This window comes from Schistocerca cancellata, chromosome 4 (assembly GCF_023864275.1).
Source record: "Schistocerca cancellata isolate TAMUIC-IGC-003103 chromosome 4, iqSchCanc2.1, whole genome shotgun sequence".
NCBI lineage: Eukaryota > Metazoa > Arthropoda > Insecta > Orthoptera > Acrididae > Schistocerca > Schistocerca cancellata.
In genome coordinates, this window is record NC_064629.1 from 813257945 (window position 1) to 813274029 (window position 16085).

Genomic DNA, 16085 nt, shown 5'->3' on the forward strand with positions numbered 1-16085 from the left:
TTTGTCAAAAAAGAAAAAAGTATATGAGCACTATGGGACTTAACTTCTGAGGTCATTAGTCCCCTAGAACTTAGACCTACTTAAACCTAACTAACCTAAGGACATCACACACATCCATGCCCGAGGCAGGATTCGAACCTGCGACCGTAGCGGTCGCGCGGTTCCAGACTATAGCGCCCAGAACCGCTCGGCCACACCGGCCAGCGGTGTATGTCGAAAAGTATGTAAAATAGTGGAAAATATGGAAAAATACGAAAACTGTGGAAAAATACGTAAAATCGTGGGAAATACGGAAATATATGGAAATATACGATAAAATGTGTGAAAAAATTACGTACAACTGGGAAAAATATGGAAGAATGAAAGGACTTACTTTCTGCCTGCGTGTGGTCTCCGCTGGTTCCTTGGATCAAGAAAATTACGTTATATTACACTGTTCTTAGCAAAGATACTTTGAGTGACGTAATTACAATAATTTGTTATTAACAGACACAGCCTGATCCTCTTCCTATGGTTCCAGCTCCAGAGTGAAGCCATCCACTCAAGTGCTCCAGATATAAAAGATGAAGACAGGGAGGGGGTGCTTGAATATCAACTGTCCAGCCTTCCTATTGGTCCAAGGGTGGTGGAGAGGGGAGGGGAGGAGAGTAGTCAGGGGTTCCCCCGGATGACATTGATCATTTTTCTGTGGTTCCGCGGGGGAGTGGACTGAGGGTGACCTTCATTACAAGTCGGCGAAGTGCACACCCTGACAATGGAAGTCCTTATCGGTGACCTGGAGATAAGGTCGTTATGTTGGTTCGTATGCCCACTGATAATTCACTGCTCATCAGTTACCGCGTTATCATATCACTGGAAGTGATGCAACGTGTGATGTTTGTTGTCCCAGAGTGAATCTTTTTACACTACTTTCGCATAGTTGTTCATCTGCCCACATCATTGCGTCCTGGTGAAAAATTAAGCCCTATACCCTGTTGTGGTTGTTGTGGGGTGTGATGGTAACAAGTAAATCACCAAGCTAGTTACAAGAGAGTAGCGCCAAGGACTGGGTAGTATTTGCCATTTTAATTAAGATGGAACCAGTTCGTAATTTCCAAATGAAGAGTATTCGTCAAATACGTTTACAACATTCTCCACACACACACACACACACACACACACACACACACTCAAAATTGATGTAATGGAAAGACAGGACTCTCCAACTGTTTTGGTGCAAACCAGGAAATAAGCAGAATAAATGTCTGCAAGTTGCTTGGATTTGTGATCCTCCTATCGTGTAATCAAGGAGAGGAAGTTCCTGCGATGGTAACGATCAGCATTGAATTGCGGTCTGTCTGAAGAGACTATTGGAGCCTCGAAGTCACTGGCCGGTAGTTTTGGTCGTTTCATGACGCCAAATATCTGTGATGATGCCACCTACTGCCTATTCCGAATAAGGGCTTTCCGCAGGGGCGTCACCTAGCCAGAGCCCAGAGCATAGGCCACCTGTTCTGATGACCAGTACCTGGCGTCCCGGTGCTAGAGAGGCACTTACTCATTGGTTTGCGCAGGGAGGTGAGAGCTCGGGCATCGACATTGCGATCCTTCCATCCCTGCGTGGTCAGGGAGGTACCACTGTAGAGGTACCTGATAAACCCCCCCCCCCCCCCTAGACTGGCTACCATGCTGAGTATGCTGAGTATTGGGGGACCGTCCCATATCGCTCGCACATGCTGTAAAAGTTTGGAAAAGGAGGTAGTCAAACACGGGTATGGTGACAAAATAATTTAAGCGAAAAATGTGTAAAGTAAGGGAACAAAGTGGGAATAGCAACAACTAACGTCCTACGAGTGTTAGTTGTGAACAGGGAATCTGTCCGAGAGGAAAAATACACTATGTGATCAAAAGTATCCAGACACCCCCAAAACATACGTTTTTCATATTAGGTGCATTTTGTTGCCACCTACTGCCAGATACTCCATTTCAGAGACCTCAGTAGTCATTAGACATCGTGAGAGAGCAGAATGGGGCGCTCAGTAGAACTCAAGGACTTCGAATGTGGTCAGGTGATTGGGTATCACTTCTGTCATACGTCTGTACGGGAGATTTCCACACTCCGAAACATCCCTAGGTCCACTGTTTCCGGTGTGATAGTGAAATGGAAATGTGAAAGGACACGTACAGCACAAAAGCGTACAGGTCGACCTAGTCTGTTGGACAGAGACCGCCGACTGCATCAGGATCCACTGCAAGTACTATGAGAGTTAGGCGGGAGGTGAGAAAACTTGGATTTCGTGGTCGGGCGGCTGTTCGTAAGCCACACATCACGCCGGTAAATGCCAAACGATGCCTCGCTTGGTGTAAGGAACGTACATTGGACAATTGAACAGTGGTAAAACGTTGTGTTGAGTGACCTATCACGGTACACAATGTGGCGATCTGATGGCAAGGTGTGGGTATGGGGAATGCCCGGTGAACGTCATCTGCCAGCGGGTGTAGTGCCAACAGTAAAATCCGGAGGCGGTGGCGTTATGGTGTGGTCGTGTTTTTCATGGAAGAGGCTTGGACCCTTTGTTGTTTTGCGTGGCACTATCATAGCACAGGCCTACATTTATGTTTTAAGTACGTTCTTGGATGGGGACTGCATCTTTCAACACGATCGAGCACCTGCTCATCATGCACGGCCTGTGGCGGAGTGGTTACATGACAGTAACATTCCTGTAATGAACTGGCCTGCTCAGAGTCCTGACCTGAATCCTATAGAACACCTTTGGGATGTTTTGGAACGCCGACTTCGTGCCAGGCCTCACCGACCGACATCGTTACCTCTCGTCAATGCAGCACTCCGTGAAGAATGGGCTGCCATTCCCCAAGAAACCTTCCAGCATCTGATCAAACGTATGCCTGCGAGAGTGGAAGCTGTCATCAAGGCTAAGGGTGGGCCAACACCATATAGAATTCCACCATTACGGATGGCGGGTGCCACGAACTTGTAAGTCATTTTTAGCCAGGTGTCCGGATACTTTTGATCACATAGTGCACATAGTGTAGGAGCAAAGGTACGGTTAGAGAATAAAACTGCAGCACAGGACAGGAATAAGCACCGCAATGACCTGGAGCCTCAAGCTCGCTACGCAGATATTCATAGAAGAGTTGTGAGGCGCCACGTGATGAAAGAGGGGGGGGGGGGGGGCATAAATCGGGTTGCACATAGACAGTGATATCAATAAACTTTAGAATATTAATCGATTACAGAATCGATAGCGTTCATACCACTCGCCATTTATATCTGCACTCAGCTTATAACTACATACCTGATTTAAACGGAAAGAGTGACGGAAGCTCGGCTGCATAATAGTAAAGTTAATCATATTCGAAGTCCAGTTACCCATGGAAGAGCAGATGGAACGACGTTACAGCCCTATTGGGTGTGGTAGAAGATACTTTGAGTACCACTATCAGTTCGCCTATCTCTTCCTTTTTCTATTTCGTTCCAAATGTTGTGTGGGAAGAAATATTGTCCTGCATGAGCTCCAGTTTCTCTGATTTTTCCACCGCGTTCATTTTGCAAGATGTATGTGGAGTAATGATATGTTGCCTGTGTCTGGTTTTCCGTACAAATACTTTTTTGATGTCGATCTCTTTAATTTGTTCCAAATACAAAGTCATATGTGCATTACGGATGTTCCATTTTCAGTCCGCACCTGTTTACGTCCAATACCTTAAATTTATTCAAATTGGGGTTCAACGGCCAGTTCCTGCATCAACTGCCGATTATTTGCAGGTCATCATGCACATAAAACCGCACTTAACGACACACACACACACACACACACACACACACACACACACACACACACACACACACACACACACGCGCCGGCCAAGGTGGCCGTGCGGTTCTAGACGCTTTAGTCCAGAACCGCGAGTCTCATAGTGCTCAGAGCCATTTGAACCATTTGAACACACACACACACACACACACACACACACACACACACACACACATTGCCATGGTCTTCAGTTCAAAAACTGGTTTCATGCAGTTCTCCATGCTACTCCATCCTGTGCAAGCCTCTTCATCTCCCAGTAACTACTGCAACCTACATCCTTCTGAATCTGCTATCTGTATTCACCTCTTGGTCTCCCTCTACGATTTTTACCCTCCACGCTCCCCTCCAGTACTAAACTAGTGATCCCTTGATGCCTCAGAGTGTGTCCTACCAACCGATCACTTCCTCTAGTCAAGCTGTGCCACAAATTTCATTTCTTCCCAGTTCTATTCTGTACCTCCTCATTAATTACATGATCTGTCCATCTAATCTTCAGCATTTTTCTGTAGTACCCCATTTCAAGACCTTGTATTCTCTTCTTGTCTAGACTGTTTATCTTCCATGTTTCACTTCTATACAAGGCTACACTCCACACAAATACTTTCAGAAAAGATTTCCTGACACTTAAATCTATACTCGATGTTAACACATTTCTCTTCTTCAGAAACGCTTTCCTTTCCTTTGCCAGCCAACATTTTATATCCTCTCTTCTTCGACTATCATCAATTATTTTTCTGCCCAAGTAGCGAAACTCATCTACTACTTTAAGTGTCTCATTTCCTAATCTGATTCCCTCAGCATCACCTCATTTAATTCGACTACATTCCATTATCCTCGTTTTGATTTTGTTGATTTTCATCTTAAATCATCTATTCAAAACACTGTCCATTCCGTTCAACTGCTCTTCCAAGTTCTTTGCTGTCTCTGACAGAATTACAACGTCGTCAGCAAACGTCTAAGTTTTTATTTCTTTTTCCTTGATTTTAATTCCTGCTTCAAATTTTTCTTTTGTTTCCTTTGCTGATTGCTCTATATACAGATTGAATAACATCGGGGACAGGCTACATCCGTGTCTCACTCCCTTCCCAATCACTGCTTCCCTTTCATGCTCCTCAACTCTTATAACTGCCATCTGGTTACTGTACAAATTGTAAATAGCCTTTTGTTCCCTGTATTTGACCCCTGCCACCTTTAGGATTTGAAAGAGAGTATTCCAGTCAACATTGACAAAAGTTTTCTCTAAGTCTATAAATGCTATAAACGTACATTTGCCTTTCCTTAACCTATCCTCCATGGGAAGTCGTAGGGTCAGTATTACCTCGCGTGTTCCCAGATTTCTCTGGAATACAAACTGATCCTCCCCGAGGTCGGCCTCTAGCAGTTTTTCCATTCTTCTCCAAAGGATTCGTGTTAGTATGACTTATTAAACTGATAGTTCGGTAATTTTTACACCTGTCAGCACCTGATTTCTTTGAAACTGGAATTATTATATCCTTCTTCTTGAAGTCTGCGGGTATTTCGCCTTGCTCACCAGATGGAAGAGTTTTGTCATCGTTGGCTCTCCCAAGGCTATCAGTAGCTCTAACGGAATGTTGTCTCCTCCCGGTGCCTTATTTGGACTCTGATCTTTCAGTGCTCTGTCAAATTCTTCAAGCAGTATCATGTGTCCCATCCCATCTTCCTCTACGTCCTCTTCCATTTGCGTAATATTGCCCTCAAGTGCATCTTCCTTGTATAGACACTCTATATACTCCTTCCACCTTTCTGCTTTCCCTTCTTTGCTTAGGACTGGTTTTTCATCTGAGCTTTTGATACCCACACAGGTGGTTCTCTTTTCTACAAAGGTCTCTTTAATTTTCCTCTAGGCGGCATCTATCTCGTCTCTAGTGATATTTGCTTCTATATTCCTACATTTGTCCTCCAGCCATTCCTGCTTAGCCAATTTGTACTTCCTGTCGTTCTCATTTTTGAGACGTTTGTGTTCCCTTTCGCCTCCTACATTGACTGCATTTTTATATTTTCTCCTTTCATCAATTAAATTCATTCTACTGTACTCCTTTCCTCTGTTCTTGTCACTCGATCCAGAATGCTCCCTCGAAACTCTCTACAAACTCTGGTTCATTCAGTTTATCCAGGTCCCATCTCCTTAAATTCCTACCTTTTTGCAGTTTCTTCAGTTTTAATCTACAATTCATAACCAATAAATTGTGGCCAGAGTCCACATCTGCCCCTGGAAATGTTAGTATATATTATACCAGACTAAATTAATAAGTTATATTCTTGTCAGTGCGATACCTAATTTAGTTCTGTAATTTTGGTGACACTGAAATAGAATACCTCCAAGAAGATAATATATGATATATTGCCGGTCACAAATTATATAAGTTATTAAGAACTTGAGGAGGCAAGAGAAAAGGTAAACAATTGATTCAGTGTGGAATTAATCTCTTTAAAAAATTAGGTGACGTAATTTAGGTGTGATGTGTATTTGTACTATGGTGTCAGTACAGAAGCTGTGAGAGGAAAACATTGCCACTTACCTGACTTAATAATCTGTGCGAAGTGAGCGATAGTGTCCACAGACACGCCAGCAAACATATGCGACAGGTAGAATGGCAGAGCCGACTGAAACGTGACAACAAATGAGATATATAGTGTGACTCACCACATGGTAAAATATAAAATTTTAAGACCTGTGAAGAGGATAAAGAAGACTTGAAAAATACAAGAAATAGTTTATTAACTACTATAGTAAAATTACTTTAGGAAACTGATTCTGTCTCATTTTCCGCATACACTGACGGAAAAGGAATCGCAACACGAAGGAGTTGTGCGACATAAGCGATAGTTGAAAGTTGAAGAAAAAACTGGCTCTGAGCACTATGGGACCTAGCTTCTGAGGTCATCAGTCCCCTAGACTTACAACTACTTAAAGCTAACTAACCTAAGGACATCACATATATCCATGCCCGAGGCAGGATTCGAACCTGCGACTGTAGCGGTCGCGCAGTTCCGGACTGTAGCGCCTAGAACCGCTCGGCCACACCGGCCGACGAAAGTTGAAAGATGGTGTCTATTCAAACTTCGTTACGTTCGCATAAGAGCGGCGCTAGTAGCGCCAGTATGAGGATGCAAGTCAACTAAACTACTAAACTCCTCCCGAACAGGCCATGAAGGCCCAACGGTACCGACCGGCCGCCGTGTCATCCTCAGACCACAGGAATCACTGGATGCGGATATGGAGGGGCATGTGGTTAGCACACCGCTCTCCCGGCCGTATGTCAGTTTCCGAGACCGGCGCCGCTACTTCTCAATCGAGTAGCTCCTCAGTTTGCTTCACAAGGGCTGAGTGCACCCCGCTTGCCAAAAGCGCTCGGCAGACCGGATGGTCACCCATCCAAGTGCCAGCCCTGACCGACAGCGCTTAATTTCAGTGATCTGACAGGAACCGGTGTTACCACTGCGGCAAGGCCGTTGGCGAGGGTGCAAGTCAGGTTTGCTTTAAATACACGCTGTAACAATCGTCAGCATTAGTTACCTTCGAGACTGGGCATGGTGAACTGATTTTGCCGGCCGCGGTGGTCTAGCGGTTCTAGGCGCTCAGTCCGGAACCGCGCGACTGCTACGGTCGCAGGTTCGAATCCTGCCTCGGGCATGGATGTGTGTGATGTCCTTAGGTTAGTTAGGTTCAAGTAGTTCTAAGTTCTAGGAGACTGATGACCACAGATGTTAAGTCCCATAGTGCTCAGAGTCATTTGAACCATTTTGAACTGATTTTAGCCAAGAATGCATTTAGGAAGACAAAGACGCCATTATCGATATATCACTGAGTTTCAAGAAGATGAAATATAGCTACGAGAAGCTGGCAGGAATTTAGACACTGTATATTATTGCTGGCAACTGAGATCACGAGAACGTATAGTCACCAGAAGACCGAGCTCTGGACGGCCACGTGGCACCACCGAGAGGGAAAATCATCGTGTTCGGGGTATAGGTCTGGCGCATTGTACTACATCTGCAGCAGCAATTTGAGCAGCAGCTACACCACAGTGTTTCACTGAGGAAGACTGCACTGTAGTTCCTTCTCTACATCTACATCTACATCTATACTCCGCGAGCCACCTTACGGTGTGTGGCGGAGGGTACTTATTGTACCACTATCTGATCCCCCCTTCCCTGTTCCATTCACGAATTGTGCGTGGGAAGAACGACTGCTTGTAAGTCTCCGTATTTGCTCTAATTTCTCGGATCTTTTCGTTGTTGCCCATCTCTTCCCGGAATGTGCTCTCTCGTAATTTCGATAATAAACCTCTCCGTATTGCGTAACGCCATTCTTGAAGTGTCCGCCACTGGAGCTTGTTCAGCATCTCCGTAACGCTCTCGCGCTGACTAAATGTCCCCATGACGAATCGCGCTGCTTTTCGCTGGATCATGTCTATCTCTTCTATTAATCCAACCTGGTAAGGGTCCCATACTGATGAGCAATACTCAAGAATCGGACGAACAAGCGTTTTGTAAGCTACTTCTTTCGTCGATGAGTCACATTTTCTTAGAATTCTTCCTATGAATCTCAACCTGGCGCCTGCTTTTCCCACTATTTGTTTTATGTGATCATTCCACTTCAGATCGCTCCGGATAGTAACTCCTAAGTATTTTACGGTCGTTACCGCTTCCAATGATTTACCACCTATGGCATAATCGTACTGGAATGGATTTCTGCCCCTATGTATGCGCATTATATTACATTTATCTACGTTTAGGGAAAGCTGCCAGCTGTCGCACCATGCATTAATCCTCTGCAGGTCTTCCTGGAGTACGTACGAGTCTTCTGATGTTGCTACTTTCTTGTAGACAACCGTGTCATCTGCAAATAGCCTCACGGAGCTACCGATGTTGTCAACTAAGTCATTTATGTATATTGTAAACAATAAAGGTCCTATCACGCTTCCTTGCGGTACTCCCGAAATTACCTCTACATCTGCAGATTTTGAACCGTTAAGAATGACATGTTGTGTTCTTTCTTCTAGGAAATCCTGAATCCAATCACAAACCTGGTCCGATATTCCGTAAGCTCGTATTTTTTTCATTAAACGTAAGTGCGGAACCGTATCAAATGCCTTCCTGAAGTCCAGGAATACGGCATCAATCTGCTCGCCAGTGTCTACGGCACTGTGAATTTCTTGGGCAAATAGGGCGAGCTGAGTTTCACATGATCTCTGTTTGCGGAATCCATGTTGGTTATGATGAAGGAGATTTGTATTATCTAAGAACGTCATAATACGAGAACACAAAACATGTTCCATTATTCTACAACAGATTGACGTAAGCGAAATAGGCCTATAATTATTCGCATCTGATTTATGACCCTTCTTGAAAATGGGAACGACCTGCGCTTTCTTCCAGTCGCTAGGTACTTTACGTTCTTCCAGCGATCTACGATAAATTGCTGATAGAAAGGGGGCAAGTTCTTTAGCATAATCACTGTAGAATCTTAAGGGTATCTCGTCTGGTCCGGATGCTTTTCCGCTACTAAGTGATAGCAGTTGTTTTTCAATTCCGATATCGTTTATTTCAATATTTTCCATTTTGGCGTCCGTGCGACGGCTGAAGTCAGGGACCGTGTTACGATTTTCCGCAGTGAAACAGTTTCGGAACACTGAATTCAGTATTTCTGCCTTTCTTCGGTCGTCCTCTGTTTCGGTGCCATCGTGGTCAACGAGTGACTGAATAGGGGATTTAGATCCGCTTACCGATTTTACATATGACCAAAACTTTTTAGGGTTCTTGTTTAGATTGTTTGCCAATGTTTTATGTTCGAATTCGTTGAATGCTTCTCTCATTGCTCTCTTTACACTCTTTTTCGCTTCGTTCAGCTTTTCCTTATCAGCTATGATTCGACTACTCTTAAACCTATGGTGAAGCTTTCTTTGTTTCCGTAGTACCTTTCGTACATGATTGTTATACCACGGTGGATCTTTCCCCTCGCTTTGGACCTTAGTCGGTACGAACTTATCTAAGGCGTACTGGACGATGTTTCTGAATTTTTTCCATTTTTGTTCCACATCCTCTTACTCAGAAATGAACGTTTGATGGTGGTCACTCAGATATTCTGCGATTTGTGCCCTATCACTCTTGTTAAGCAAATATATTTTCCTTCCTTTCTTGGCATTTCTTATTACACTTGTAGTCATTGATGCAACCACTGACTTATGATCACTGATACCCTCTTCTACATTCACGGAGTCGAAAAGTTCCGGTCTATTTGTTGCTATGAGGTCTAAAACGTTAGCTTCACGAGTTGGTTCTCTAACTATCTGCTCGAAGTAATTCTCGGACAAGGCAGTCAGGATAATGTCACAAGAGTCTCTGTCCCTGGCTCCAGTTCTGATTGTGTGACTATCCCATTCTATACCTGGTAGATTGAAGTCTCCCCCTATTACAATAGTATGATCACGAAACTTCTTCACGACGTTCTGCAGGTTCTCTCTGAGGCGCTCAACTACTACGGTTGCTGATGCAGGTGGTCTATAGAAGCATCCGACTATCATATCTGACCCACCTTTGATACTTAGCTTAACCCAGATTATTTCACATTCGCATTCGCTAATAACTTCACTGGATATTATTGAATTCTTTACTGCTATAAATACTCCTCCACCATTGGCGTTTATCCTATCCTTGCGGTATATATTCCATTCTGTGTCTAGGATTTCGTTACTGTTCACTTCCGGTTTTAACCAACTTTCCGTTCCTAATACTATATGCGCACTATTTCCTTCAATAAGAGATACTAATTCAGGAACCTTGCCCTGGATACTCCTGCAGTTTACCAATATTACGTTAACTTTTCCTGTTTTTGGTCTCTGAGGACGGACGTTCTTTATCAACGATGATAATGTCCTCTCTGGTAAGCCGTCAGGTATTTTATCGTTTCGCCCAAGGGGGGGTCCCTCTAACCTAAAAAACCCCCGTGTGCACGCCACACGTACTCTGCTACCCTAGTAGCTGCTTCCGGTGTGTAGTGCACGCCTGACCTGTCTAGGGGGGCCCTACAGTTCTCCACCCAATAACGGAGGTCGATGAATTTGCAACCATTATAATCGCAGAGTCGTCTGAGCCTCTGGTTTAGACCCTCCACACGGCTCCAAACCAGAGGACCGCGATCGACTCTGGGCACTATGCTGCAGATATTAAGCTCAGCTTGCACTCCGCGTGCGATGCTGGTTGTCTTCACCAAATCAGCCAGCCGCCGGAAGGAACCAAGGATGGCCTCAGAACCCAAGCGGCAGGCGTCATTCGTTCCGACATGTGCTACTATCTGCAGCCGGTCACACCCAGTGCGTTCAATAGCTGCCGGAAGGGCCTCCTCCACATTACGGACGAGACCCCCCGGCAAGCACACCGAGTGCACACTGGCATTCTTCCCCGACCTACCCGCTATTTTCCTGAGGGGCTCCATAACCCGCCTAACGTTGGAGCTCCCTATAACTAATAGGCCCGCCCTCTGTGACTGTCGGGACCTTGCCGGAGAATCGGCCACTGGCCCAACAGGCGAGGCATCCTGTGGTGGCTCGGAAACGATGTCATCACCACTAGGAAGCACCCCGTACCTGTTGGAAAGGGGTAAGGCAGCTGCCACGCGGCCAGATCCCACCTTCGCCTTTCGGCCAGGCACGCGAGAGCCCACCACTGTCCGCCATTCACCCTGGAGTGATGGCTGACCGGTAAGATGCTCACTGCCGGAAGACGCAGCGACATCAGGGGTTCCATGTGATTCCAAGGCCACCGAAGTAGGCATAGGTCTCACCACAGTTGCCCCAACGCCACTACGAGCCGACGCCTGCGCCTCGAGCTCGATGAGCCTAACAGACAAAGCCTCCACCTGCCCCCGAAGAGTGGCCAATTCTCCTTGCGTCCGCTCACAACAACCACAGTCCCTACACATGACTATGTTTACCCTACCCTATACGGTGACAAATTCCCAAGATAATCTTCTGATGAGCTACTCTGATAATCAAGAAACACTCACTGAAATACGAGACGCGAAAACTACGCTAGGTTTTCCCAGAAAAACTATTTAAAAGCTAAGCGCAGCAAATAAGTACAAAAACGCTTTATACAAACAGTACTCGCTGCTGCTGGTGCTCTCGCTCTGGCTGTCACAAGACAACTGCTGATTCAAGTGACTAGTGGCTAACGGCCGCGAAACAAACAAAGACGGTTTTAGGGCGCTTTCTGTTCTAAACGATCAAGAAAACACTAAGAAATCTAACACGAAAACTACGTAAAGTTTTATCAAGAACTGTTAGTTACTATGCAGAGCAGATAAACACAAATAGAATCCCTTCCTTAGTGGAAGGTCGTAAACAAAATGCAAAATAAACGCTTTATACAAACAGTACTGTGCTGCTGCTGGTGCTCTCGCTCTCGCTGTCACAAGACAACTGCTGATTCAAGTGACTAGTGGCTAACGGCCGCGAAACAAACAAAAGACGGTTTTAGGGCGCTTTCTGTTCTAAACGATCAAGAAAACACTAAGAAATCTAACACGAAAACTACGTAAAGTTTTATCAAGAACTGTTAGTTACTATGCAGAGCAGATAAACACAAATAGAATCCCTTCCTTAGTGGAAGGTCGTAAACAAAACGCAAAATAAACGCTTTATACAAACAGTACTGTGCTGCTGCTGGTGCTCTCGCTCTCGCTGTCACAAGACAACTCTAGATTGTCGCCCAGACGACAAAATGGTAGGTATCGAAATAGACGACAGAGGGATAGAGAAACAATTAACATGGCTCAAAAGAGGAAAGGCCGCTGGACCTGATGGGATACCAGTCCGATTTTACACAGAGTACACGAAGGAACTTGCCCCCCTTCTTGCAGCGGTGTACCGTAGGTCTCTAGTAGAGCGTAGCGTTCCAAAGGATTGGAAACGGGCACAGGTCATCCCCGTTTTCAAGAAGGGACGTCGAACAGATGTGCAGAACTATAGACCTATATCTCTAACGTCGATCAGTTGTAGAATTTTGGAACACGTATTATGTTCGAGTATAATGACTTTTCTGGAGACTAGAAATCTACTCTGTAGGAATCAGCATAGCTTTCGAAAAAGACGATCGTGTGAAACCCAGCTCGCGCTATTCGTCCACGAGACTCAGAGGGCCATAGACACGGGTTCCCAGGTAGACGCCGTGTTTCTTGACTTCAGCAAGGCGTTCGATACAGTTCCCCACAGTCGTTTAATGAGCAAAGTAAGAACATATGGACTATCAGACCAATTGTGTGATTAGATTGAAGAGTTCCTAGATAACAGAACGCAGCATGTCATTCTCAATGGAGAGAATGTCTTCCGTAGTAAGAGTGATTTCAGGTGTGCCGCAGGGGAGTGTCGTAGGACCGTTGCTATTCACAATATGCATAAATGACCCTGTGGATGACATCTGAAGTTCACCGAGGCTTTTTGCCGATGATACTGTGGTATATCGAGAGGTTGTAACAATGGAAAATTGTACTGATATGCAGGAGGATCTGCAACGAATTGACGCATGGTGCAGGGAATGGCAATTGAATCTCAATGTAGACAAGTGTAATGTGCTGCGAATACATAGAAACAATGATCCCTTATCATTTAGCTACAATATAGCAGGTCAGCAACTGGAAGCAGTTAATTCCATAAATTATCTGATAGTACGCATTAGGAGTGATTTAAAATTGAATGATCATATAAAGTTGATCGTCGGTAAAGCAGATGCCAGACTGAGATTCATTGGAAGAATCCTAAGCAAATGCAATCCGAAAACAGAGGAAGTAGGTTACAGTACGCTTGTTCGCCCACTGCTTGAATACTGGTCAGCAGTGTGGGATCCGTACCAGATAGGGTTGATAGAAGAGGTAGAGAAGATCCAACGGAGAGAAGCCCGCTTCGTTACAGGATCATTTAGTAATCGCGAAAGCGTTACGGAGATGATAGATAAAGTCTAGTGGAAGACTCTGCAGGAGAGACGCTCAGTAGCTCGGTACGGGCTTTTGTTGAAGTTTCGAGAACATACCTTCACCGAGGAGTCAAGCAGTATATTACTCCCTCCTACGTATATCTCGCGAAGAGATCATGAGTATAAAATCAGAGAGATTAGAGCCCACACAGAGGCATACCGATAATTCTCCTTTCCACGAACAATACGAGACTGGAACAGAAGGGAGAACCGATAGTGGTACTCAAAAAAATTCAAATTGCTCTGAGCACTATGGGACTCAACTGCTGTGGTCATAAGTCCCCTAGAACTTAGAACTACTTAAACCTAACTAACCTAAGGACATCACACACATCCATGCCCGAGGCAGGATTCGAACCTGCGACCGTAGCGGTCGTACGGTTCCAGACTGTAGCGCCTTTAACCGCTCGGCCACTCCGGCCGGCAGTGGTACTCAAGGTACCCTCCGCCACACACCGTTAGGTGGCTTGCGGAGTATGGATGTAGATGTAGATGTAGACACAATGAAATGTTAAGGACACCTCCGAGACAAACGATCTGTTAGCGTGCATTCCACTGACCCAAACCACTGCCATTTTCGACTCCAGTGGTGTCAAGCGAGAGCTCATTGGATAAGGTCTGTTGTGATTTCTGATAGAAGCTGGTTCTGCCTCTGTGCAAATGAGGGCCGTGTGTTGGCTAGAAGGAGGTCAGTTTAGGACCTGCAACCAACCTGTCTGCGTGCTAAACACACGGGACCTACACCTGGAGTTATGGTCTGGAGTGCCATTCCGTATGACAGAAGGCGCACTCTCGTGGTTATCCCACACACCCTGACTGTAAATCTGTACGTAAGTCTGGTGATTCGACCTGTTCTGCTGCCATTCATGAACATTATTCCAGGAGGTGTTTTCCAACTGGATAACGCTCGACCACATACCACTTTTACAATTCAACATGCTCTGCGGAGTGCTGGCATGTTTTCTTGGCCTGCTAGATCACCAGATCTGTCTCCAATTGAGCGCATATGGTACATCATCGGACGACAACGCCAGCGTCATCCACAAAGAGCAATAACCGTCCCTGTATTGACCGCCCACGTGCAACAGCCACGGAACTCCATCCCACAAACCGACATTCAGCACTTTTACAACACAATGCATGCACGTTTTCATGCTTCCATTCAACATTCTGGTGGTTGGACCGTTTACAATTGTACCAGCACGCCACATCTGAATGGCTTGTCTCGCGGTCACATTAACCTGTGATCTTGCAATTTTATTTGCTTAAGTATGTTACCCAGAAAAATTATTCCGAAAATTTTATTACTCAACTTTAATTACTTTTTTGTGTTGCGATTTTTTTTCCATCAGTGTATATTTGAAACTGTACTGTTTTGATTAACATACAAGACCTTTTAAATTTTGCGACGTCGTTTAGGCTCAAGCCAAGACAATATGTAATGAGTCAGTACAAATGCTGTGTGTGTCAAATACAGTACAAAGATCACCCGTATTCCTTATTCTTGTGCGATTGTGCATTTAGGTTCTGGGTGTAGAGTATGAGGGAACTCACTGCCATTTCATATTTCCACTTAATGTTAAACATAAAAGATTTGATTTGGCGTCTCAGATGGCAAGGGTCAGAGCACAAAGTGAAAGGTTTGGAGTTCACTTTCCAGTCGGTCCAAGGATTTTTTCTGATACTTATCTCTTCACCACTGCCAACGGTCACTCTGTGTGAAAAATGGAAAGTTGTACCTTGGTTCAGAGTCTATGTAAAATTGTAGGTCCCAGTATAATTGGCTGATTAAGTCAGTTTAAAGGTTGGAGGAAATTCAGGGCGTATCACCTCCAATAGTCCCATCCTTAGTTAAGCACTAAGGTGATTAAGCAAACCTCTGGAGTTGAAGAAACCCTTAGCTTACCTTACCTGAAATGTAATGATGGTACAAACTGACTTGTTACACCATGATTTGCCACTGAGCCAGAAGGCGAAACGTTCGCTTACTGCAGCGCCTCCCCACTGCCCGACCTGAACAGAAGTGGCATAACATACGGCTGCCAGTAGGAGCCCACCAAGATAGTAAGTCCTCAACAGGCTATAGGCTGCACTGAACAGCTTAACCTAGTCAGTCATAGACAAAATGGAAATGGAAAGGACCGTATGGTGTCAGTGGCCGAAAATTCCCAGGCGGGAAGTTCGGCCGCCAAGTGCTAGTCTTATTGATTGCGACGCCACAATGGGCGACTTGCGCGTCGACAATGCGGACGAAATAATGATGAGGACAGCACAACA

The 16085-nt window shown here is 45.1% G+C and overlaps 1 protein-coding gene across 1 annotated transcript in view; it reads right to left on the reverse strand.

Annotated features, from left to right (window-relative positions):
• LOC126183869 (lipase 1-like) overlaps window positions 1-16085 on the reverse strand; it is a 295410-nt gene that overhangs the window by 49869 nt on the left and 229456 nt on the right. The window contains exon 6 of the mRNA XM_049926161.1: window positions 6356-6440. Within this exon, the coding sequence (XP_049782118.1) occupies window positions 6356-6440 (85 nt within the window). The remainder of the gene's footprint in view (window positions 1-6355; window positions 6441-16085) is intronic.